At 46.3% G+C, this 25,671-nt stretch overlaps 1 protein-coding gene and 1 long non-coding RNA gene across 2 annotated transcripts in view; one reads left to right on the forward strand and one right to left on the reverse strand.

The window, feature by feature from the left end:
- Positions 1-9,129: 9,129 nt before the first annotated feature.
- The window catches only part of SERPINE3 (serpin family E member 3), a 31,010-nt gene continuing 14,468 nt past the window's right edge, over positions 9,130-25,671 (forward strand). The window contains 5 exon segments of the mRNA XM_029936819.1: positions 9,130-9,170; positions 11,066-11,337; positions 17,157-17,390; positions 19,109-19,309; positions 20,369-20,567. Coding sequence (XP_029792679.1) covers positions 11,082-11,337; positions 17,157-17,390; positions 19,109-19,309; positions 20,369-20,567 — 890 coding nt within the window. The 5' untranslated portion in view covers positions 9,130-9,170; positions 11,066-11,081.
- Positions 14,432-25,671, reverse strand: part of LOC115289537 — a 14,137-nt gene continuing 2,897 nt past the window's right edge. Inside the window, exons 2-6 of the long non-coding RNA XR_003907673.1 lie at positions 21,326-21,459; positions 20,422-20,883; positions 17,274-17,429; positions 16,606-16,709; positions 14,432-14,576 (exon numbers count right to left, since the gene is read on the reverse strand). This is a non-coding gene — a long non-coding RNA (uncharacterized LOC115289537). The remainder of the gene's footprint in view (positions 14,577-16,605; positions 16,710-17,273; positions 17,430-20,421; positions 20,884-21,325; positions 21,460-25,671) is intronic.

Here is a 25,671-nt window from a genome sequence, read left to right on the forward strand (position 1 = left end):
AGTTGAGTGAATTTGCAAAGCATGTACACAACCAATGTGCTCACGGCTCATGCAATTTGGGGTACAACCAGTATGGCTGACCTAACTGTGAACCAATGGAGTGTGAGGCAGGCTCAGTGTGCCCAGGCTCCCCGGTTGGCATATAGTCCTGCCGCCAAACCATGTGAGTGCTGACAACTCCCCAAATCTCCTTGGCCTAATCTGAGATGTGGACAATAAGGGACCATGAGGGACTCCTGCCTCATGGAGGATGGAGACCATCTCTCCATCTTCTGCCAGCTGAGACCACTGGATGCGCTGGCTGAGCCTGAGTGGGGGGCAAAGCAGAGAGTCAGATGGGCCAGCCCAGGACACGCCTTCCACCCCCACCTCCCTCGCTGCCCAGCAGGGCCCCAGAGTTTATGGGAGGAAATAAATGCATGAGCCCTGTTGAGGCTGAGTGATGTTTGTCCATGAGGCCTCCTACTCCTTGACGTTCTGAACCTCACTTCTTGTTTTTCCTGAGGTATATCACCAGTCCCATTATCATATGCGTTGTCAAACCCAACATAAGGGTTGTAGGGAGGCCACCACGTGTGAAAGTCCCCACTTCCCCATGAACAACCCCGTTTGAACGCTATTGGAATGAGGTTATTCCCAGGGACAATGCCCCGGGCCTTTAAGGGGCTACATCTTCCCCAACATGTATAACCTTGTGATAGACCTGACTTGCCCACAGACACCCCCACCCCTCACACCCTCAGCTAAGGGACAGCAGGACCAACAGGTCCTCATTCTCCAAAGGACTAGCTGGCCGGCCTCTTGCCTGGGCCTCCCTGGGTCTGCCTCGCGTCGGCTGCCCAGCACCCCCAGCCCCACCTGCTGGCACTGCTGCAAGTTGGCTTCCCAGGTTTAGAGCACTGGGGGCTGAATCTGTGCTTTTCTGTCATTGCTATTCATACAAACATCACATCTCTGGCTCGTGCATCCAGAAACATTCCAGAGCGGTGCCACCATTTGCAGTTTCTCTGCTCTGCCCCCTCCCCGGCGCTCACAGGCTCTCCGGTACCCCGCTGCACCACCGCCCGAACCACATCCCTGTCACCACTGCCACTGTTGTGCTGGAAACAGAAATAATAATGCTTCAAATTCTCACTCCCACCCGCCCTCCCGCTGCCCCCGCCTCCTCTCACCTCCTGCTCTCCTGCAGGGGCGAATTAACCAAACGTGGGTGCTGGGAATTTTGCCTCCACTTTTAAAATAGCCCCTCACTTTGTCTCTCCAGGCCCCTGCAGCAGATCAGCGGCAGGCTGAGGAGGAGGTCGGCCTCCCCGGGACCCACGGTGGGGGCCGCTCTGAGAGCCGGGTCCCCCAGTGTAGGACACAGACTCTACACACCACCGTGGGGAGGGCCCCCTTTTGATGGTAGAGCTTTCACAGAATGCTTCAAAACTGGTTGAATGGTTGCTCTCTCCACCTCTCACCCTACCTCTTCTCCCTTCCCTCTCCACCCCTCCAAAAGGTGATAATTTGCTGTAATGTGCAATTTGAACATAAAAGGATAATTGTGTTGATGTCTCCATGTGGCATCCTGCTCCCTGCCTCTTCCCTGAAGTCCTCAGGGTCTGCCCGGGGACCCCACAGCTCTCTCCCCCAGCCCCAAACCCTCCTTCAGGCAGAATTTATCTAAAGCCACAACCTCAAGACTTACCACATCCCCCCCACCCCTGCCTGGCCGTTCTCACTCCCACTCACACACCCTAATACAGCCCCTCAGTGGCTCGGGATTTTTCCTCCATGTGAACAGCAGACACATGTCTGATGTGGTTGGCTCAGGCCACAAGGATGAGGTGTAGGGGAAGAAGAGATCACTGCAGCACAGCCTCCACAGGAGGGAGCCCTCTCAGTGACCCATCACCGCCCAGTGACACTGTCTGGGAGCTCCCTCTCCAAGCCTCAAGTTTCAGGCCACGTAAGTATGCCTGCCACCGGCCAGAGCCTCTCGGTGTGTGGGAATTGTACTGAAGCAGCTTGGCCACACGCCTGTCCCCCCATGTCATCCGGTGGCCGGCAGGGTCCTGAGCTTGATGGGTAGGTTGACAGGAGGTCATGGAGTTTTCAGAGCCAAGCCAAGTCTCCTTTTGTGACCCTTCAGGGATGACAAATGCATTTGACTGAATGTTTATCCCCCTCAAGTTCATACACTGAAGGCTAAATTCCCACTATGCGAGTATGTGGAGGGATGGCTTTTGGGAGGTAATGAGATCACAAAAGTGGAGCCTCACCAGACATTGGGTCTGCTGGTGCCTTGATCTTGAACTTTCAGTCTCCAGAACTGTGAGAAACACATGTCTGTAGTTTAAGCCACTCAGGCTATGGGATTCTGTCACAGCAGCCCATGCTGACTATGATAAATTAGAAGTAGCTCCATCAAGTCCTATTCTTTTTTTTTAATTTGAGAGAGAGAGAGAGAGTAGGGGAGGGGCACTTGCAAGTAGGGGAGGGGCAGAGAGAGAGGGAGAGAGAGAATCCCAAGCAGACTCTGAGATGTGGAGATGGTGACCTGGATCAAAACCAAGAGTTGGATGCTTAACCAACAGAGCCACCCAGGTGCCCTCATCAAGTCCTAGTCTGAGAAGCCTTGTAGGTCAAGGGCAAGTGCATGGAAGACTGTTGTAACAAGTCAGTGATGCCCATGGCTCCATGAGTAAAAGAGGTGAGGTGTATGCCCTGGGCATATGCTCCTGGGTTCATTTTTTCCTACTGACTTCACCTACCAATTCCTGCATAGTCAGGCTGGCTCAGTAAGGAGCAGCCTCGCCTGTCTAGTTATCCAAACGCAGTTTGATGCATTTTTTAAATATTTTCAACTTGAGTTACTCTCTGCTTAATTTGCTCTGTGTTTAGGATTTCTCTCCATATTAAATAATAATTGCTTTTAGCTTATCCCAAAGCCATATTTGTAACTGGTTTTTGACACAGAATTTCTATTCACGCTGGTGCTGATGCCGAATTGAACCACAGAGCAGCTGGGCTGGGCGTTGGAGCTGGTCGGCATGACAACCCACAACAGGCCCGAAGGATACGGCCCAGCATCGGTAAGGCTCTGGGACCCCTTCCATCCCTTTGTCTTATCACTTAGTCTCTCACTTCTAGTCCATAGCACAAGGCCTCTCAATTTACATTTTAAACTTCTTATAACCACACATGGTTCTTTCCAATCAGAACCAAAGCATGGCAATAAAAAAAAAAAAAAAACTCACTGTGAATCCTTCTAACGTGTGCCCAGTACTATCTCTAATTCAGTGACATCCATCCTCTATCACAACCTTAGAGACCATGTCAAGGACACATTGATCTCATTATCTACTTCTTTTTGATCCTTGAACACATGTACTATTTTGCATTCTATAGATTTTTCATAGAGACAAAGAATTAAGAGTTGAAAAGACAAGCCACAAACTGGGAGAAAATATTTGGAAAACCTATCTGATTTCGGGACTTGTGACCAAGATACACAAAGAAGGCTTAACACGTAACAATAAGAAAACAAACAGACACCCTGACAACACCAAATACAACACCAAACACAAAGACGTGGAGCATCGAGAACTCTCCCTCACTGTGGGTGGGAATCCGTGATGGGACAGCCACTGTGGAAGACAGTTTGGAGGTTTCTTACAAAACTAGACATACTCTTATCATGCAATCCAGCATTCATGCTCCTGAGCATTTACTCAGTTGAGCTGAAAACTTACGTCCACCCCAACGCCCACACACAAATGTTTGTAGCAACTTTTACACAATTGCCAAAACTTGGGAGGAATCAAGACATAAGTGAATGGATACATAAACTGTGGTACATCCATACGGTGGACTATTATTCATCAATAAAAAGAAAAGAGTTATGAAGGCTCCAAAAGACATGGAGAAATCTTTTTTTTTTTTTAATATAATGTATTGTCAAGTTAGCTAACATACAGTGTATACAGTGTGCTTTTGGTTTGGGGGGCAAATCCCATGATTCATTGCTTACATACAACACCCAGTGCTCATCCCAACAAGTGCCCTCCTCCATGCCCACCACCCATTTTCCCCTCTCCACCTACCCCACCCCCATCAACCATGGGGTGGTTCAGTCAGTTAAGCATCTGACTCTCGATTGTAGCTCAGGTCATGATCTCATGGTTTAGGAGATTGAGCCCCACATCAGGCTCTGGGCTAACGGCACAAAGCCTTCTTGGGATTCTCTCTTTCCCTCTCTCTCTCTCTGCCCCTCCCCTGTGTGTGCTCTCTTTCTCTCTCTCAAAATAAATAAACTTAAAAAAAATACTTTGAACCATAGTAATGAAAACACTTTGATAAAGACAAATAGACCAAACAGAGGGGGTAGGGAGCTCTGAGACACACACATGTGTACATTGGGCTCCAATATGTGAGAAAAGGGGCACAATAAACCAATGGGGGAAATTATTTGAATAAATCAAAATTAAGGATTTTGTTTCAATGAAAGACATCCTGAAGATAGTTACTAGATAATGGGTAAAAGGGGAGAAGGTATTTACAGTATCTAATATGGACAAGGGATTTGTCCTAATTTTGTAGACTGCCAATCAACAAGACAAAAATCCACAACCACAACACAGAAAAATGGATAAAGGCTAGGAGTCGACAACTTCAGAAGAGAAACTAGACAAAAGCAACAAGCACACAATGAGGTACTCAAATCATTGGTGATCACCCAAATGCAAATTAACAAAATGACTTTTGCATCTATTACACTGGGAAACGAGGAGAGCTGGGAAGGACTGAGTATTGGCAGGGATGCAGAGGGTGTTGGGGTACTGAGGGGTGCTATCTTCCAGCGCTGAGTCTCTAACTATGTAGCCAAATGAGAGACACGCATATCCAAGACCTGGAAATTCTCGCACAGTCCACAAGAACACGTGTGCAGGTTGTCCAAGGGCTGTCTGCGCCTGCGAGGATGGAGGCGGCCCAGCTGCTCACCTCGGGGAGGAGGGTAAAGAAAACGCAGGAGCTGCTCGCCCTGGGGTGTCACCCAGCAATTGGAAGCAGAGGGACCAGGTGTATACAGAGCACCACATGGATGGATCTGGAAACAGAGTGCTCACTGAAAACCATTAGGGAATATGAATTCTGGAACATACAACCATGTGTGTCAACTAAAATGCATGTACACAAAACAAGAATACACATTTCGCAAGAGCACATTCCTCAAAGGAAACAAAATAACAAAAGAGAAGCCGCCACGGAGCACTGTGATGATAGGCATGAAGTAGAGAAGGATAAGCTGAGCCCTCCACCTCTGAGGTCACAGCATGGAATGACTTTTGATAAGTCAGACAGAAATGAGCTCAGAATTTAACTCCATTGTCTGTTGTTAAAGTTTCCAACTTTTTCTCTACAAACCATCCGAAAAGATTCTTTGGCATCAATTCACATCCTGGGCAATTACACGGTGATTCTCAAAGCCCCTTTCTGTGTGAACATGAATGTGGCCCCAGTGATCCTTTCTTTAGATGAGACTGGAGTTGGGTGCATAATCCAAAGAACCTGGATTTTTCTGCTTATCAAGGACCATGCTGGGTGCTTTACACAAGCTATCTCATTTAATGTTCAGGCTATTCCGACTGAGCCAGCCAGGTGCCCCAAGAAGCACTCACTTGCATCCAGGCCCTTGTGCTGTCCACACCATGCCATTCTGAAAGGCGTTAGAAGGTGAGAAGGTCCAGAGGTTCATTTTGAGTCCACGCACTGGGGGCCTGTGAAGAACTTGAAGGCTGGTGTCAGCCGTCACCTATGACAGAGGGAAGCCCAGGCCATTCTCTCCATTGTCTCCTTCCTGGGGACACAGGTGGGGCCACCAGCCTTGTTTCCCTGGAAGGACTTGCTGGTTTTGTCCACGTCGGTGGCACCTTGTACTGGGTTCCCTCACGTGCTCCCTGGCTTACTCTAGCGGTGCCCAGGTCCCCTCTGTGGTGCCCCCCCCAACAATTTGGTCAGAGGGCCCTCTTTCCATGGCAAACTTCTCAAGGGCAGAGACAAATGGGGACTGTCCCTAGACAACCCCAGACAAGCAGCCCACACCACAGAGATGTCCTTCTACTAATTATGTACTAACAGGATTAAAATGCAATGCTTCTCTCCATCATGTTAGTTTGGTAGACCTCTAGGTTCAAAAGCAATTTGTTTATACCGTGAAGAAATCAGGTTGGGAAAAATTTTTAATGATAATTAAAGACAGTGCACCTCATAGCTGTCTCTGTACAGGTGACTCACCATAGCATTCCAGGTGAATGTGGGTGGAGCACACACATTATAAGCCTACAGTGTGGGCTGGACACTAACTGTCCTAGAATCCCATGGCCAAGAGGGCTTTTGAGAGCCCCTGGGTTCCTGAAAGACACCAAAACTGAGGCAAAGGGTGCGAGCCTTAGAGTCAAGTGTCCCTGCTTCAAACCCAGCCTGGCCTCTAACTGTGGGAACTTGGGCAGCCATCTTAAGCTCTTTAAGCCTTACTTTTCTTATCTGCAAAATGGGGATAATAATACATTCCTCATAGGATCACTGTGAGGACTCACTGCAATTGTAAATGCAAAGTATGTAACAGAGTATCTAGAACACAATGCTCAACAGTGTTCACTATGTTTGTTGTTATGATAATGTATAAATACCTCCAAGGATGGAGGCCTCCTTAGCAGTATCATCAACATCCCTACGAGGTAGAAACAAGTGTGATTACCTCTACAGAAATGAGCAGGAAACAGCAGCTTACCAGGGTCACAGCTGAGCACACAAAAGAAAAATCAGTTGCAGTTGATCTTTCGTTCATGTTGAAATGTTTAACCCATACAGGAAATATTTCTTGTGTGCTGAGTTTCCTTAGCATTTTTCCTTGAGAGCATTTTTATTTTTATTTTTTCAATGTTTATTTATTTTTGAGAGAAAGAGAGAGTGAAGAGGAGACAGTCAGAAACACAGGCAGAAACAGAATCTGAAGCAGGCTCCAGGCTCTGAGCTGTTCAGCACAGAGCCTGATGCAGGGCTGGAACTCATGGACCATGAGATCATGGCCTGATCTGAAGTCAAATGCTCAACCAACTAAGCCATACAGGCACCCCTCTTGAGCATGTTTTTAAAAAGCAATTTAGAAGCACCTGGGTGGCTCAGTTGGCTAAGCATCCAACTGCAGCTCAGGTTATGATCTCGTGGTTTGTGAGTTTGAGCCCTGCATCTGAGCTGCCAGCACAGAGCCTGGAGCCTGCTTTGGATTCTGTATCTTCCCCTCTCTCTGCCCCTTCCACACTCATGCTCTGTCTCTCTCTTTCAATAATAAATAAACATTAAAATATTTTTTAAAAAGCAATTTAGAATAATAGAGTCTTAGACTTAAGTGGAGAATGTTCATAGAAGTCATGTAGCCCAACTTTTTTCCAATTCGGGACACCTTTTTAGAAGCATCCCCTAACCTCACCACTGTCAAATAGTGAATCAGCTTATGCTCAGATAACTGAGCCATGGGGAGCTCACCACGCTGGGAGACAGCCCTTGCAAGTCACGACCACACTCCTTGTGATGAGCTCTTTCTTCTGCAAGCCGTCAGCATCAACATCAAAAGCCTCCACTCAGTAGGTCAAGCCTCTAGGTTTCATGAGAGATGAGCCCAGGTTGCTGGTTCCCTACTTCACCCACAGGACCTAGCACAGTGCCTCAGAACCTAGCAGACAAGCAAGAGGTATTTGTTGGTGGATGGATGGATGAAAGGAAGAAAGTAATGCCCTCTCTGAGTTCTATAGAATGAGATATATACTTATTCCACTATTGTGCTGTGATGTAGAGTTCAAAACATGCAACAATGCACTTTATCTAAATTAAAGCTTTGGAGAGATTTCAAGTAAAACAATTATAGAACTGTAATTCTTCTAACACCTAAAATCTATCCCAGGCCTGAGTGTTAGAAATCAGCCCTCCTTTAAAGTGAATTGTCCACTGATAATGGCGGTAAGAGTAATGGTCAGACGAAAAACAGCCTCATTCCGTTTCAAACATTAAGACTAACACGTGCCTAAGACATAATTACTAAGAATTGCATTCATCTCCAACTGTCATTTTCTCTTCTTTTTTTAAAAATTTTTAAACGTTTTTATTTATTATTGAGAGACTGAGGCAGAGCACGAGCATGAGAGGAGCAGAGAGAGGGGGAGACACAGAATCCAAAAGAGTCTCCAGGCTCTGAGACATCAGCACAGAGCCCGACGTGGAGCTCAAACTCACAAACCACCAGATCATGACCTGAGCCAAAGTCTGACTGAGCCACCCAGGCGCCCCATCTTTTCTTTAACTTGTAACAATTTAGAGTCTACCCTCTATTTTGAACTTAATACAATGCCTAAGACCTTACTAGAAATGTATGGAATTCTGAATTGGTCACAAGGACAGACTTTTGACAGAATCTGCTTATACTTTTCCCAAATGTGGCATTTGCTCATGGACAGTATAGTTTCTTTCTCAAATTAAGTCATCAGATTTATTAACTATTGTCTCTAAGAGGAACAAGATTGTTAACAGTGTCTGTAGTACATATAAATGAGTGCATGCACTTTTATTAACATTAAATAAGGCACGTCACCCTGCTTCAGTTTTATTAGGCCATATCTTGCATTGTTTCTTTTCTCTTCTGCAGAATTTCATTTGCTACAAGTTTCAAGTGCCTATGACTGATTTATTGTTCTCTTCACAGGAGGAGGGGAGAAGCATTAGGTACCTGGTACCCAGCAAAAGCCGGGAGGGCAGTTATCAGTGGAATGCCTCAAAGTGACAAAGGGCTAGATGAGGGGCTCCTTGCTGGTACAACCAGGTCACAAGCCTAAGAAGGCTTGACGGGTGTGGCTGGCTCCCTCCCCAGGGTCTGCTCTGTTTCCGATCTGGGCTTTGCCGGCCGGGGCAGTGCTTCTCCTGGCTCTCTGCAGGACCTCAGGCTCCAGGAATTTGGACCGAGTGGTAGAGACATCGCCGGCAGAGACGGCAATTGCCAGGTTCCTCCCTACGCTGTCTTGTGATTCAAAGCAGACTCTGCTCCACTTTTTAAAAAGGGGAGCACGTTAATGCTGGGGACCCACAAGAACAGAATCAAGCAAGGAGACACAACAGTCTGAGGCAAGAGTCCGTGAGTAAGCATGGTGACCATGGCGGGCAGGGATGTGGTCATGGGGAGCCCAGGGGCACATGGGTTGACTGCTGAGTGTCCTTGTGGGAGGTCATGGGAGCTGCAAGAACACTGGCACTGGGTCATTTCACCAATGACCCTGGACTGGGACCTGCCACCTCCAGACACATACACAGAAAGACACCCCCCCACACACATCCCACCCCTCCAGGACCAAGCCATCCAAACACTGCAGTGGTGCTTGGCTTGCAGGGAAAGTTAGGGGAGAGAGGATGTTTTTCCACCTTGCACCTTTATCTGAAGTAAACACTATTGAGCCCACTGGTCTTATTTGCAAACTTCTCATAGGAAGTAACTCTGAACTAAGCTTCTCTCATGCCAATCCTGTCTGAGACCAAAGTTAGACAACGTAGCAAAAATTGCTGCAGGCTGTACGCATGGTATAGTCACTGAAAACCCCTTGACCTGTCTCTTCTTTGCATTGATTTCCAGCTAATGCTGTCTTTTATGGAGAGGTGCCTTTCCTTGGCAGGAGCGATACTGGTATAACTCCGCTCTCCGTGAAAGTGCTCTTATTGTATGAGAATAGTTCACGTCACAGGAATTCGGACATTATAAGTACAATTACCTCGTGTATCACTATTTTCATGTGCATTTATAGCCTCGGTGTTTTAAATTTTTTTAATTTTTTTAAATTTGTTTTTTATTTTTGAGAGACAGTGTAAGAAGGGGAGGGTCAGAGAGAGAGGGAGACACAGAATCCAAAGCAGGCTCCAGGCTCTGAGCTAGCTGTCAGCACAGAGCCCAACGCGGGGCTCGAACCCACAAACTGTGAGATCATGACCTGAGCCGAAGCTGGATGCTCAACCGACTGAGCTACCCAGGTGTCCCCAGCCTGTGTTGTATATATCACTCATGGAAGACAAGGACTTGAGTCATGTGCTTTCCTCATGTATTTTCTTTCTTTCTTTCTTTCTTTTTTAATATAGTGAATCAACAATTCCATGACAAGTGCACTCCTTAATCCCCATCACCAATTTAACCCATCCTCCCCCCATCTCCCCTCTGGTAACCCACAGTTCTCTATTGTTAAGAATCTGTGCCTTGGTTTGCCTCTCTCTCTCTGTATTTTCTTTTGCTTGTTTGTTTGTTTTTTTCTTAAATTCCACAAGAGTGAAGTGATATGGTATTTGTCTTCCTCTGACTTATTTCACATATCATAATACTTTATAACTCCATCCACATCATTGCAAATGGCAAGATTTCATTCTTTTTTATGGCCGAGTAATATTCCATTGTGTGGTATGCATGTGTGTGTGCATATACCACATCTTCTTTATCCATTCACCAATTGATGGACACTTGACTGCGTGTTTTCTTAATTGGTTCACTGAGTGTCCTAAACCTCATCTTCTCTGTATTTAAAATGTAGTAACAGCTACCTTGTAGGACTTTTGCCATGATTAACTGAGAAAATACAAAGTCCTTTGTAACATACTGTATACTTGTTTATTTTTGTTGATTATTATTATTCATAATAGACACAGCACAGCTATAAACTGGCTAAATACCAAGAAATACTAGTCGAATGTACTTCTTACATTTCTTTTCCAACCCACTGGTTTGCTTCTGACCAGACCAAGACCTTGCCCAAGGTCATACATTTAGTAAGTGACAGAGAACCCTAAAATCCTTCCAACTCACAATTTAGCTTCACGGCACATATTTCTAACGTGGACATGACAGGATGCAGTAAAGCTGTGGGTGCGGGATGGGCTGGGGGGGACAGGACTGCTGTGGGCACACCTCCCATGGCCATGGTCAGCCCTGAACACGGACCAGTTCTCCGCAGGAGAGGACTGTCTGCCTCAGCCCACATCTCCTCCCCCTGCACTGCAGGACGACTCCTGTCTCCATGTGGCCGACCCTGTTCATGCTCTTCCTGCTCCACACCTGCCTCCAGGGAGGACAGGGCGATCTCCGCGAGGACCTGACCTTGCTGAAGACCGAGCTTGCGCTGCGCCTCTACCAGGGTGCAGCAGCCCCTGGAAATGAAACCAATGTTGTCATCTCTCCTGCTGGCGTGTCCCTTGCTCTGGAGATCCTGCAGTTTGGAGCCCAGGGGAACACTGGCCGGCAGCTGGCCGAGGCCCTGGGTTACACCGTCCATGGTAAGAGGGTTGCTCGTGCCCCTGTTCGCTCTGCTGCTCCCACTGCCACTCCCACTAGGGCTGCCTCGGGAGGTGGGTGTCCCCGAATCCAGTGGCTGGCCCTGGATGACCACCAGTGGAGAAGGGTGACTGCCTGGCAAGAATGCAACAGATGGCATTCAAGCTTCAGATCGTGGTCCCCTAGATGATCTTTGAGTTTCTCTTCTAACCTTAGGTTCCATGCCAATCTTTCTTATATATTTTTGATGTTTTTATTTATTTTTGAGAGAGACAGAGCATGGGTGAGGGGAGGGACAGAGAGAGGGAGACATAGAATCTGAAGCAGGTTCCAGGCTCTGAGCTGTCCGCACAGAGCCTGACACGGGGCTCAAACTCACGGAGCATGAGATCATGACCTGAGTCAAAGTCGGATGCTTAGCGGATTGAGCCACCCAAGAGCCTCTCTATGGCAATTTTTCAATTTCATGTCACATGCCCTTCTGCAGTGCCTACCAGGTGTCAGGAAGTTTCCAAAGCACCTTACAAGTAGTGATTTGTTATGACAACAAAATTGTCATTATGTCTTCTGATGCTCATACAAACCACATAGCCCTGGATATATGATGAAATTATATCATCATCTGTATTTTTTTAGGTTTATTTATTTCGAAAGAGAGACAGAGAGAGCAAGCAGAGGAGGAGCAGAGAAAGAGGGAGAGAGAACCTCAAGCAGACTCTGCACTGTCAGCGAGAAGCTCGACATGGGGCTTGAGCCCACAGACCGTGAGATCATGACCCGAGAAGATACCCAGAGTCAGACACTTAACCAACTGAGCCACCCAGGCTCTCCAATTCTTATTTTAGAGATGAGAAAATAGTCACAGAGAGTTTATGTGATTTGCCCAAGGTCGCACAGCTAGTAAGTTGAAGAACTGGGACTCAAGCCCAGGTTGAGGTCAGTCACATGTAGTCTGCACCCAGGGCCTCCGGTTCAACACCACCTCAGAACTCTCCTCCCAGCTCCAAGCTGACACACACTCACACGCACATCGCTTTTCCTTCTCTACCTTAGGATGAGATATCAATAAAGATGGGAGTTAGCATTGTATAAATCCATATGTTTTAGGAAGTCCAAGAACAAATACCAACCCAGTGCTGGTGAGAGCTGCCTTCGAGCTGGAAGCCTGGGGTGGCAGGTAAAAAATTATGCTGAAGACGCCAGGTCACCAGGCACCAGCCGCACGTCTGGTCCCCCACCCATCCGTGTTCCATCCCTGGCCCAAACAGCTCTCGTGACCCTGCTGGCCGGCTTGATTTTTCTCAGCAAGAATATCACAGAAATGCCTATACCCACGGTGTTAGTCTTCAGTCATATGAGATCTGCGGCAGTGGGCTCACCAAGTACTGCAGAGCTCCTGTTGGTGGGCTGGCGCTGGGACCTCAGCATCCAGATAGTAAGGAAAGCTCTGACCATGAGCAGCTCCCTGTCATAGGAATGACGCACACAGAAACACACCCTAATGCAGTGCAGTGAGTGTATTTGCTTGAAATAAATTAGCACAGGGGAGGGAATGATTTATTCCACTGGCAGATCAGAAAGACTCCCCGGAAGACAAGCCATCTGAGCTGGTCATGAAGAACAAATCAGCGTGTGAAAAAGAGACAGGCATGTCACCTTTAAAACAGACTCACAAAATTCAGGACTGGGGGAGAGTGAGAAATGCAAGTGTGGCTGTCCTACAGAGAAAGGGAACTGATTCTAGTCAATCCTCTGTTGTCAGGTGTAGTCAGGGTACCTGGCTGACCGAATATAATGATTAACAGGGTTTCCATAGACCCCATTTGAGAATTATCAAATGTTAAGGACGCTTAATAATCAAACTCTGTGGAACATAATCCCACCCTTTTTCTTACTCATAAATGGTTTATTATCTTATAGAATCATGGTTCATTATTATGAACAGGGATGTGCAATTTACAGAGTTCCAGTTAATAGAGTATTTGCCCCAACATAGCTCAGAGAATCATGCGCACTGTTTAAAACAGCCCAGCCGTGCCCGCTACCTGCCCAGGCCCAGCCTTCCTTTCGAAAGTCAACACAGACCAAAAAGTGTATAAAAAGCAGCATCAGAAGTAATGCCAGGGTCTAAAGGCAGCATTCTGGTTTAATCGACAGGAAGACCTGTCTACATTTGTGTGGGACACATCAGCACTGTCTTGTGCTCACTGTGTTTCCAGCCAATACATGACAACCAGGAGCTTTGCTAGAATCCCGCCTGCGGGTCATGCAAGCGCAGCATGAGACTCAGGACAGCCCCCAGTAGTGTCCACGGAGATCACCTTCCCTTTCACCACACAAAACACAATGTCCTCGTGTTCCCAGTTCTAAGGAGTTTTGATGCTTTTCTAGGTAAATTGATAAAGAACCCTTTATAGCTTTCTATTAAGCATAAGAATAATGCTAGGAACAGAGCCCTCAGAAATGGACGTGGCCTGGCTCTTGGGAAAGAGTTCTGTTTGATGATAATATGGATTTCACTTTTACAGTCACTATGGCATTTGATCCTCACAGAAATCACATGCATGGGGCACCTGGGTGGCTCAGTCAGTTGAGCCTTCGACTTTAGCTCAGGTCATGATCTCATGTTCGTGGGTTCGAGCACTGTGTCAGGCTCCGTGCTGACAGCTCAGAGCCTGGCGCCTACTTTGGATTCTGTGTCTCCCCGTCTCTCTGCCCCTCTCATGAGCTCTCTTTCTCTGTCTCAAAAACAAATAAAACATTACAAGATTAAAAAAAAAAAAGAAATCACAGACATTAATAATCACCACTTTACATAGTAGACAAGAGGTTAACAATTTGGCAAGACTCAGCAGGTGGCAGAGTCAGGATTCAAGTCCCAGATTCTCTGACCCCAAATCCCATGTTCTTTCCACAATTTCTTCATCCTACTCAAGTCACCGAGCAGAAGCATAAAGATATAAGGGCCTTGCCTTTTCTATTTTTCACCAGAGATACCCTCATTATTCCCGCAGTCCAACCAAACCCTCCGACATCATCCTCAACATAGCCCTCTCTTAACTCTCAGGCAAGTAAAACATGAGCATCACTAAGTTCACGCTTTGAGATTTTTATATTCATTGACCTTACAAAGTCAGGATCCACCAGATTCAGTGTCACATTCAGGAAGCTCAGTTCGACACGCTGATTCAAAAGAAAGGTACTCTCCACACTGGACTCACAAATGAGTTCAAAGGCTCAGCTGCAGCAAGAGAAATTCATGAGAAAATGTCATGTCTCCTTCTAGCACTTTCCTCCCACTCTGCGCCCATCCCAGGGACCTTCTCCTCAACCTTCCACACCGCCCTCACTACATTCCTGATGGAGCACAGCACCCAAGGGCTTTTTTCCTTCTGCTTCCTTTCCTCCCAGACCATTCCCTACGAGATCTTAGGGATCTCCTGCCCTCCAGCAAGAAAGAGGCTCTCTGGAGGGGGAGGGAGAGGAATTAAGCCAGCAGTGACAGGGTCCTCTTTCCAAGGCTGCACGGGAGGAGCAGCCTGCCGTCCCTCACATCAGACCGGTTTGCCCCATCAGGACCGGGACCTGAGAAACCCACAGTTAAAACGGCAGCACAGGAGGGATTGTACTCTAGAGTCTGACAAGAGGACGTGTCTCTTTGGAGTGTGGAGCAGTGTCCTGTCCTTCACCGGCGGGTAGGAAGGCAGTGAAGGGCCGCCTCCCGCAGCCCGGTGACACTGAGCAAGCTCATTAACTTATCGGAGCCCAGCTCCCTCGTCTGTAAAAGGGGATCATGATAGCACGGAATTCACAGGGCTGTTGAGAGGATCACATGGGATGGCGAACACAGCGCAGGGTGTGTGAACACCGCTGGTACGTCTCACACTGCCGATGTGTATTCCTGCAGCCTCTAGAAAAGCTTTAGCCATGTGTAAATGGGCAAGGACAAAGTAGGCTCGGGTGGAGAAAAGATTTCTCCAGCCAATTTACTCTCCTGCTCTAAGGTCTGCAGCTAAAAGAACAGCTGGTATCCCTGGCCCAGATTGGGTGAGGGAGCGGCAAAGAGGCCACACGACTCTATGGACCGGTGAGATGTCTCACTTTGTTCCTGATCAATGGTCACCATTTTACAGGCACACGATTCTATAAATATATACGACCTTCCTCAGTAGAGGAAAATCTGACAAGAAGTATTATTTTCATCCATTTCTTTACTCTTTAAAATAAGCAATGGAGTTAGGCTGCAATTCATGAGATGTACTACCCGAGTCTGTTTTTTTACAGTTGTGGATTCTAAGAAGCAGCTTTGGTAGTGAACGTTTTCTGGGCAAGTGAAATCTGCCCACAGCTGTGGTCTGCAGCCTGGTGGCTGGGGCCCCTGGTCAGGGTGGACTGGGGGTGTCCATGCCCCTCGGAGGCCAGTTCTGTTGCCATCCTCGGAGCTGGCCTCTGAAACACGAAGGGTGTTAGAGTGGATGGACCCCCAACTCAGGTCAGAGATTCATTCCAACAGGTGGAATGAGCCAGCGCAGGGCAGTGCAGGGGGAAGGGGCAAAGCATGGGGGTAGGTTTGGGGATAGCCACAGGGCTGTGCCTAAGAGGAAGGAGAGGCAAGAAGGACCAGGGCAGGGCCATGTGCCAGACGCAGGCTGCACAGGAAGGGGTCCTGACTGCTGGAAAAGTCCAGCTCCGTGTATCAGGGGAAAGAAGGTTGGGATACTCAGCTTGTGCCCTGACTCACCGGCGGGCCAGAGGCCCTGCTCCAGCTGCAGATTTCCTCCTAGAGGAGGATAAAAGCCAGAGCTGGTAAATAATATCATGAGGAAGAAATCCGCTATTGATTATGGAAAGAAGGAAGCAATCTCCTGTGTAAGCAGTAAATAAATAGAAGTCCAGGGGGCTCCTGGGTGGCTCAGTCAGTTAAGCGTCCAACTTCAGCTCAGGTAATGATCTCACAGTTCGTGGGTTCGAGCCCCGCGTCATCTCTGTGCTGACAGCTAGCTCAGAGCCTGGAGCCTGTCTTCAGATTCTGTATCTCCCTCTCTCTCTGACCCTTCCCTGCTCGCACTGTCTCTCTCTGTCTCTCAAAAATAAATACATAAATAATTAAATAAATAAATAGAAGTCCAGCTACCACCCAAGAAGGTGGAAAGGACTGACTCTTTCAAATGCTTATTATTTCCTCAATCTTCTTGCAGGTTCTTGCTGACACCAATAGCATGAGCTGTCCACTGGGTCTTAGGGAGACGGGGGATGGGAGGCATTCTTACCTTTCCTCTGTGTTCCTCAAATTGAAAGCGTAGTTCTAAAAAGAGGCCACATCTGAATGTCCCGCAGGCTTATGACATGCAGTTGTGGGAATGGATCTAAGGCCCTGAACAAGATATAGAGACAATTCGTCTGTCATTGTTATTTATGACTTTCTCCATAAATCGATTCACTTCTTAAATATTTGAAGCCCCATCACCCTGCACACCAGACCTGCAGTTTTCCCCACTCTCTGTATTCTAGGGTCCCCAACACGCCTGCCTCAGGAAGTTAAGGAGGAATCGCCTCTGGGGGTATTTTGCGATTTGACTTAATCACAACCTGATTTCTTTCTGATCTTGCATGGCCTCCCCCTCCCCAGTTTTTAATCTATGGATTCAGGCTAATTCCTGAGCAATTTAGTTCTGATTTATCCAAATTGGTAGATGAACCTTGCGAAAGAAACAAGGGTGATACTCGCCGGGGCCCCAATTCAGTGCAATGTGCAAAGAGAGAATGCTAACTCCTTACTCACGCTCACCGCTGACAATTTATCCCAACACCTTTTTCACAGACCAAAGGGTGAAACAGTTCTTACACACTGTTTATGCCACCCTACCCAAATCCGGCCACGGCACCAAGATGCAGCTGGCCTGCACGCTTTTTGTGCAAGCAGGAACGCCGCTCTCACCCTGCTTTGTGGAGCAGATCTCCCAGTGGGCCAACAGCAGCCTGGAGCCAGCCAACCTCCGGGAGTCCAACAGCACCAGCATCCGGGCCCATGACTGGGCCTCCGGGCAGATCGCAGGTAAAAGAACCATCCGCTTCAGTGAGGCATTTCAGAGCACTTTAAACACAGATACCAAGCATTGCTGGTCAGAAGTCCCATGGGTGGAGACTCAGGTCACCCTCAATTGCAACAGAAGTTTGTCCTCTTGGGAAACCCCACTCTTAAAGGAGGTGCTCTATGAAGCAAGCACAGCTGAGCTTTGGCCCCCTGTGCCCATCCCCCACCCACCCACACAGAAAGAGTCTCTTCAGAGCCCTCCACCTCCAGGGGAGCCCTGCAGGCTTTGTTCTATGCACTTGTTCCCCTCAGGGGGGATCCCCCGACCTGAGCTTGGCTGTCATCTACAGTTAACACCCTGTGACAACAAAATGTAGTAGGAGCCAAAAAGGTTCTTGGAATTTAGCTTAAGGAAATAATACAAGAGAAGAAAAAGTTATATGTAATAAGATGCTTAGCCCAGTATTATCAAAGAAAAAGACTTAGAAATAATCTAACCATCCAGCAATTAGGAATAATCCCATTAATTACAGCTCCCACGTATCATGCAGCTGTAATTATTAAAGGTGGGGAAATTTTAATACATTTATTGGGGTTCCATTTATTGATTTACAGCACATTTCCTAAGTGCTCCATGTTCATTATGTGTGTTCGGGCTCACAGCTATCCTGGGAGAGAGGGGCTGTTACTGTCCCGGGTTCACAGATCTGGGCATGGAGAGCTGCACCTCCCACCCAGGGTCCGCGGAGCCAGGATCCTGAGTCAGCCAGTCTGCCTCTAGCATCCCTGAAAATTACAAAGGATACACAGAAACAGGGAAAACGTTCAAGACCCAGTGTCGTTTAAAACGCAGAATAGAAGATGATGTGTACTTTATGGCTGAACTGAGAACAAAATGTGCGAGGCCAAGGAGCGGGGAACTGAAAGGCAAACATGAAGATGTCTATTGATAACTTGGTTTTCTATAGTGTTTCCTAATGTCTTTTCAGTTTACTTAAACGTAATGTTTAATTCCCTATCTGGGCTCGTTGTGCTGCGGGGTTGGGGGTTGGGGAGTGAGGGTGCAAGTTGGGCACACCCACACAATTAGCTGTTGTCAGCCTCGGGGCTGATTGTCCTCCCTGGAAAAGGGGCAGCCAGAAGAGCCTGAAGGTCTGGGGCCAGGCTGCTTGGGTTCAGATCCAAGGTTTCTGTCTTGAGCAGCTTGCCATTCACAAGTATGTGCCCCAGGCAGGCTTCTCCAAGCTTTGCTGCCCCCATCTGTAAAATTGGGAATAACAGTAGAACTGGTGGGAGGAGTCAGTGAGGGTTTGTTCGGTCCCTTAGAATGGAGCCTGGCACAATGTGTGTTTCATTAACAAAGGGCTGGGGCAATGGTCAGCCTGCCCTCCTCTCTCTGGTAATGCGTGGAATTTAAAGACCAGGCCCTGGATGTTGCCCTCTAAGCAAAGGCTGTCCCAGGGATGAGGCCCGGGAGCTGGGTAGCGGGGTGTGTGGGGATGGTGGGAGGACATAGCGCAGCAGCCACCCCACAGCATCCTGAGCAGTGCGTGCCTAACGGGCCCTGAGGAGCAGTGGCTTCAGACCACCTGCTCGGGAAACGGATAGACAACGGTCTTCAACAACTAGTTATAGACACCACAGTTCTGCAGGCTACAAACCCAACCTCGGGGAGGCCCCCCGAGCCCTCCAGGGCAGGTGCGCGGGTCTCAGCTACACAATGGCTCTCGCACTTGCAGGTGACGATCCAGGTGGCCCAATGTGGGAGCGCGGTGGACAGGCCGCATTCGCCCAGCTGGCGCTTGTGAGCACCATGTCTTTCCAAAGCACTTGGCAGCAGAGATTCTCCTCCAGGGACACTCAGCTCCTGCCTTTCACCTGTGCCCAGGGCGTTGTCCTCCAAGTCCCCATGATGTACCAAATGGCCGAGGTCAACTACGGTGAGCTCCTTCCCACCAGTGGGGCCCTCTTAAGTGACAGGAACGTGAGAATAATGTGGGCGGGGAGAGGAGGGCCTCGTCTGCTCCAGAAGGACTCACAGAGCTCAGCCTTCCCTCTACTGCGAGACATGTATGCAGTAAGGAGAGCCGGGGGGGGTGGGGAGCAAGGACCCAGAGAGGACAGTGAGGAAGCAGAAGGGTAAGAGAAATCCAATGTCACACTTGACATTTCCCTCTGCACCTAGTAAGAGGGGTGAGTGTAAAACCAAAACCACCTGAGGCTGGCAAGAGGTACGGACACCGCCATGGAACCCCACAAGGCCCAGGGAGAAGGAACCCAGCCACCTGTCCCTATGCAGCTCTCTCGCAGCCCTCGTTTGCAGGCTCAGCTCTTCCAGCTGTGGGATTCATTCTGTTCTTATTCAGGGAAAAGTCAGTGAGATGGAAAGCAGAGTTTCAGGAACTCTGGCACTTAGAAAACTTACTACCTTCTTGCACTGTGAGTGCTCCGTGAATTTGTTTGTTTGTTTATTTTACCAGTACTTATTAACTGAGGTCAAGTAAGAGGAGTGTAGAGGAAGGTCAATTGGATAATATTTGTGACTCTTATAGTTCTTGTGCCTAATGTCTTCTGCTGCTGCTGTGACTCGTGCTGGTTGATCTGTCAGCTATATAACATGTCCCACCTTTCTATGAGATCTGGGTTCAGAGCTTTGTTGGAAGAAAGATCTGGCTCAAAGGGCCCAGGTCCCCACATGGCCACAAAAGGCCAGGATTGGAATGGCTTCCTGTTAAGACAGACGGCTCTCCCCTGTACCATCACCCCACTGTGTCCAGCTGCTACAAGCTCTGGGAAGGCATCATTAGAAATTCTAGGTCCTGAGATCAGACAAGGTGACAGTTTTTGGCCTCAAACAGCTTCCTGAACAGGTGTAAACACCCTGTTAATAAAATGTACGGTTTCCAGTTCTGTGGGCTGGCCCTTCCCAGGACCTGGTGACACTGTTCAGTTCGCCGGCTCCTGGGACAGAGCTAATGCCCCATCCATGGAACCCCCAGGCCAGTTCCAGGACCCTGCAGGCCATCAGGTGGGGGTGCTGGAGCTACCTTACCTGGGAAGTACCGTGAGTCTGCTCCTCGTTCTGCCACGTGACAAGGACACCCTGCTGAGCCACATCGAGCCACACTTCACAGCCAGCACCATCCACACGTGGACCTCCAGCCTCAGGAGAGCCAGAATGGATGTGTTCCTGCCCAGGTGGGTGGCTGTGTCATCCTTTCAGGCGCTCTGCAGACTAATCCAGGTGGTCAGGCCTGGATTAGAGAACCCAGGTGGTCTGACTCGGGGGTCCATACCTTAACCACTGGGCCAACTTACTTCATGTGCCCTGAGAGGTCAGGCCAAGGGGGAGTTAGCCTAGAGTTTAGGTCCAGGTCAAAGTCTCTGCTGACTAGTTCATGATGCAGACGGAACAGAATTAATTTCCTGGAGTCTTCTCGAGGGAGGAGAGGGAGGATCCTCTGCCTTCAGTGGCCAGACCGGAGCCTCCAGGCTTCAAGCCATAACCCATTCTCTGAGCAGAGCAAGAAGAGGCATGCCATTACCTTGGAGGAATGTGCCCCAAATCTTACCACATCCTGAGAGTATACAACTGTCATTTTCCCCAAACCAAAAGGCAAGGTAGTATATGTAAATGAGCAAATAACAATAAAATCTGATTAAAAGGAAAAATAGGGCATAAAAATTCAAGACTTTTAGTCTCTGTGCTGAAGGTTCTCATTCTTCCTAAATAGAGGCGAGCCACTGTTCAAGAAAATCCAAGAGGTACAAATACAAATTGTCAAAAAGTAAAATGATGGTTCTAGAGTTTGTCTTTCCAAAGCAAAACCTATTTGCAAAACTGTTATTTACAAAGAAGTCCTTACTGAACTTCTTTAAATGACAAGCTTCTCACATTTGAAATCAAAGTAAACCTGTAGTTAACTTGTAGACCGGCATTAAGTGAGGAATGTTACCCCAGGGCTCAGTCTGTGGATTCTTCGTGCTCCTTCCTGCTGGCTGCCGACCTTCTCTGTTGACCGGCCCTCAGCAGCACTGAGCCAGAGGCCTTGGCAGAGCTCCCTCGAGGAGTTAAAAATAAGCCCAGACACTGAAATAAAAACACATAGAGAGAGACCCAGTGAGTTAAGGGCCAAGGTCTAAAGTGGGATCTGGCAAAACCAGAAGGCAAACTTATAACCTCATGATAAAGTCTATGTCTCTCTAAAACAAATATTTGGACCCCAAATGAAGGCACAAAGACAAGATATTTCAACAGATCTCTCTGGCATGGAACAGAAGCAATCTTCATCTCTCTGTTCTATTTGAGAGAAGCTCAGTGAAGGAAGAGAAGCTTTCAATGTTCAGAGTAGAGAGACAGTGCAACCTGGTGCAGGAATCTGTCCCAATCTTTTCAGAATTAGGAGACAGATGGCTGGCCTCATCCTGGAGCAGCTGCTGTGAGGAAGAGGCCCCAGGAAAGTGTCTTTGACAGTCCTTTGCTATCTCTGGAGCTCACAATGTCTGAGGAATGATCCTGAAAAACCCTGACACCAGGGAAGGAATGGGAAGGCAGAGATCATAGTAACAGTATTAGTTAACACTTGTTTAAAAAAAAGTTTGGTTAAAAAAAATGTATTTTTATCTCCTTAAAACTATCAAGCCTGCTGTCCAAGAAGGATAGAAGGTTTTAGGAAAATGAGGCTGTTTCACAAAGCAAAACTTGCCAAGCAAAGAAACCAGCTTCAAAATCCTTTAAGGAATAGAGAAAGAATTAAAACTATTTTATGTCTAAATTTAGATTACAAAACTTTGGACCATGATCAACACAAGTCAACTTTTGGGCAGGGATTTACCTCTAGTTCTGCAAATCATTCATTCAGCATTCAATTTTATCTGCTTTACAGTCAGCCTGCATTTTTCATTTAGCAAGAGTAAAAACTTTTGGACACTGTGGGTAGTGGTGCAAATATCGTGTGGCAGTGAGGTGAGCCTTTGGGTTAAGCATCACCAATGGTAGATTCATAGATTCTGGGTGAATTATGATGTCTAGCTTCTGAAGTAATATTTTATTTATGAAGAAATGAAATAAAATGTATAGGGACAATTAGTCTTCATTAGGAACATTAGCATACCAAAAGAATAATCAAGAAAGCCAACAATGAGTGTTAACAAGGGTCATTTATATCCATAATAATGTAATACCCCCACAAGAAAGATTAATAATGTCAAAAATACATTTCTTTAATGAATAAAACACTTGATTATCAGATCGACATAGTAGGAAGCTAAGCATGAGAGTTTTTCTCATAATAGAAGTGATGTATTTTTTTTATTAAAGTATAATGAATGTATAGTGTTATATTAGTTTTGGGTGTACAGTATAATGAATCAGCAACTCTGTACATTACTCAGTGCTCATCATAAGGGTACTTTAATCCCCTTTACCTATTTCACCTGTCTCCCCACACCCCCCACACCCCCCACGTCCTCTCTGGCAACCGCCAGCTTGTTCTCTGTATTTAAGAGTCTGGTTTTTGTGTGTGTGTCTCTTTTTCCCTTTGTTTGTTATAAGTATTTTAAAAACCCATCAGATCTCATTTATTCAGAAGTTTGGGGCTTCCTGTCAAAGAGCTATGGATCATCGTCCTGTGTGGATTGTGCTTTTCTCTGGGTATTTTCTTTTTCAAAAAAATTGAGATATAATTCACATAACCATAAAATTCTTTTAAAATGTACAATTCAGAAGTTTTTAGTATATTGGCTAAGGTGTCCAACCACCACCACCACTATTAAATTCCAGCACATTTTCATCACCTCAAAAACAACTCTATAACTCATTAGCAGTCACTCCACACATTCCTTCTCCTCACTAGTCCTGGGAAACCACTAATCTACTTTCTCTCAATGGATTTGTCTATACTTCTGTACCTTTCACATAAATGAGATCATACCACATGTAACCCTTCTGTGTCTAGCCGCTCTCACTTAGCATGATGCTGTCAAGGTTCATACACTTATCAGAGTATGCATCAATACTTCTTTCTTTTTTATGGCTGACTAATTTTCCGTTGTATGACTATACTATATTTTGCTTATCCATTAATCAATTTAAAGACATTTAAGAGCCTGGAAACTTTTTGCTTGTTTTCACTTTTTGGGTCTTATAAAAAACATGCATGTGCACATTTTCATATGATATATATTTTCAATGATCTTGGTTGTATCCCTAGGAATGGAAATCCTGGGTCATATGTTAGCTCTACACTTTACATTTTGAGGACCTATCTGACAGTTTTCCAAGGGGCTGCACCATTTTACATTCCCACCAGCAATCCAAGAGTTTCCAGTTTCTCCATACCTTTGTCAACGCTTGTTATTGTCCGTCTTTTTTGTAAGTCCCTCTTCCTGGTTAACGATACACAGTTTCAGTTTGGTATGATGACGAAGTTCCAGAGTGGTGGAAAGATAGCAGGGGTGGTTGGACAGCAATGTAAATATACTTCATGCCACTGAATTTTGCACTTCTCATGGTTATGTCTATATTTTAATACAATTTTTTTGAATTGTGGAGTGAAGAAAGGTGGGGAGAAGACAAACACTGTCTTCCCAAATTTGGGTTAAAAAGTAGGGATGTGATAAAGCTGACATTGAGGAAGTATACGGTTATTCTTAGCTATATTAGGTAGGATGACATCACCTCCTCTGCCCTCCAGCAATGCCCTCCTCTATGTTTTGGCTTCCCTCCTTGCTGGAGGCAAGATGGCTGCAACCTGTCTGACCTCGCAGTGGTGTGTAACAACAACCATCGGAGCAGAAAACCCCCATCGTTTTATTGTAGCCATCCTAGTTGGTGCGAGGTGGTTTCTCATTGTGACTTTCACTTGCACTTCCCTAATGACTGATGACATATCATCATGTGCTTGTTGAACATTTATATATATCTTTTGAAGAAATATCTATTTGAATATTTTCTCTACTTTTAAGTTGATTTGTCTTTTTATTGTTCATTGTAATGGTGCTTTATATATTCTGGCTATTAGTCCTTTATCAGATATACAATTTGCAAATATTTTCTCCCATTTCATGGGTTGTCTTTTCACTTTATTGAGGATGTCCTTTGAAGTACAAAAGCTTTTAATTTTAATAAAGTTCAGTTAATTTATTTTTTCTTTTGTTTCTTATGCTTCTTTCAATGTTGTATCTAAGAAACCATTGTTTAACCAAGGTCACAAGATCTATGTCTATACTCTTTCTAGGAATTTTATAGTCTTAGCTCGTATATTTAGGTCTTTGACTCGTTTTGAATTAATTTCTGTCTGTATAACGAGGTGGAGGTCCAATTTCATTCTTGAATATGGTTATCTAGTTGTCCCAGAATCTTTTTTTTTCTTCCAAAATTTTATTTAAATTCAAGTTAGTTAACATATAGAGAAGTATTGGTTTCAGGAGTAGAATTTAGTGATTCATCACTTACATATGACCCCCAGTGCTCATCCCAACGAGTGCGCCCCTTAATGCCCAGCATCCATTCAGCCCGTCCCCTACCCACCTCCCCTCCAGCAACCCTCAGTTTGTTCTCTAAGTTAAGAGTCTCTTATGGTTTGCCTCTCTCTCTGTTTTTATCTTATTTTACTTTTCCTTCCCTTCCCCTAAGGTCATCTGTTTTGTTTCTTAAATTCCACATATGAATGAAATCATATGGTATTTGGCTTTCTCTGACAGACTTATTTTACTTAGCATAATATACTCTAGTTCCGTCCACATCATTGCACATGGCAAGATTTCATTCTTTTTGATGGCTGAGAAACATTCCATTGTGTGTGTGTATATATATATTTATCTCACGTCTTCTATATCCATTTATCAGTCCATGGACATTTGGGCTCTCTCCATAGTTTGACTGTTGTTGATAATGCTGCTATAAACATCAGGGTGCCCGTACCCTTTTGAATCTGTTTTTTTTTTTTTTTTTATCCTTTGGGTAAATACCTGGAAGTGCAATTGCTGTGTCCCAGTACCATTTATTGAAAAGACTGTTTTCCCATTGAAATTTCTTAGTACCTTTGTTGAAATTCATTGACCATAAATGAATGGGTTTATTTCTAGACTTTCAATTCTATTCCACAGGCATAAATGTCTACACTTTACCCAGTACTACTCAGTCTTGATTAATATAATATTTAGAAATCAGGATATGTTAGTGATTCAACTTTGCTCTTCTTTTTTCAAGATTGTTTTGGTTTCTATCCTTCTCTGCCTGACTTATTTCGCTTAGCATGACACCCTCAAGGTCCATCCACTTTCCTACAAATGGCCATAT

The sequence above is a fragment of the Suricata suricatta genome, chromosome 4 (assembly GCF_006229205.1).
Source record: "Suricata suricatta isolate VVHF042 chromosome 4, meerkat_22Aug2017_6uvM2_HiC, whole genome shotgun sequence".
NCBI lineage: Eukaryota > Metazoa > Chordata > Mammalia > Carnivora > Herpestidae > Suricata > Suricata suricatta.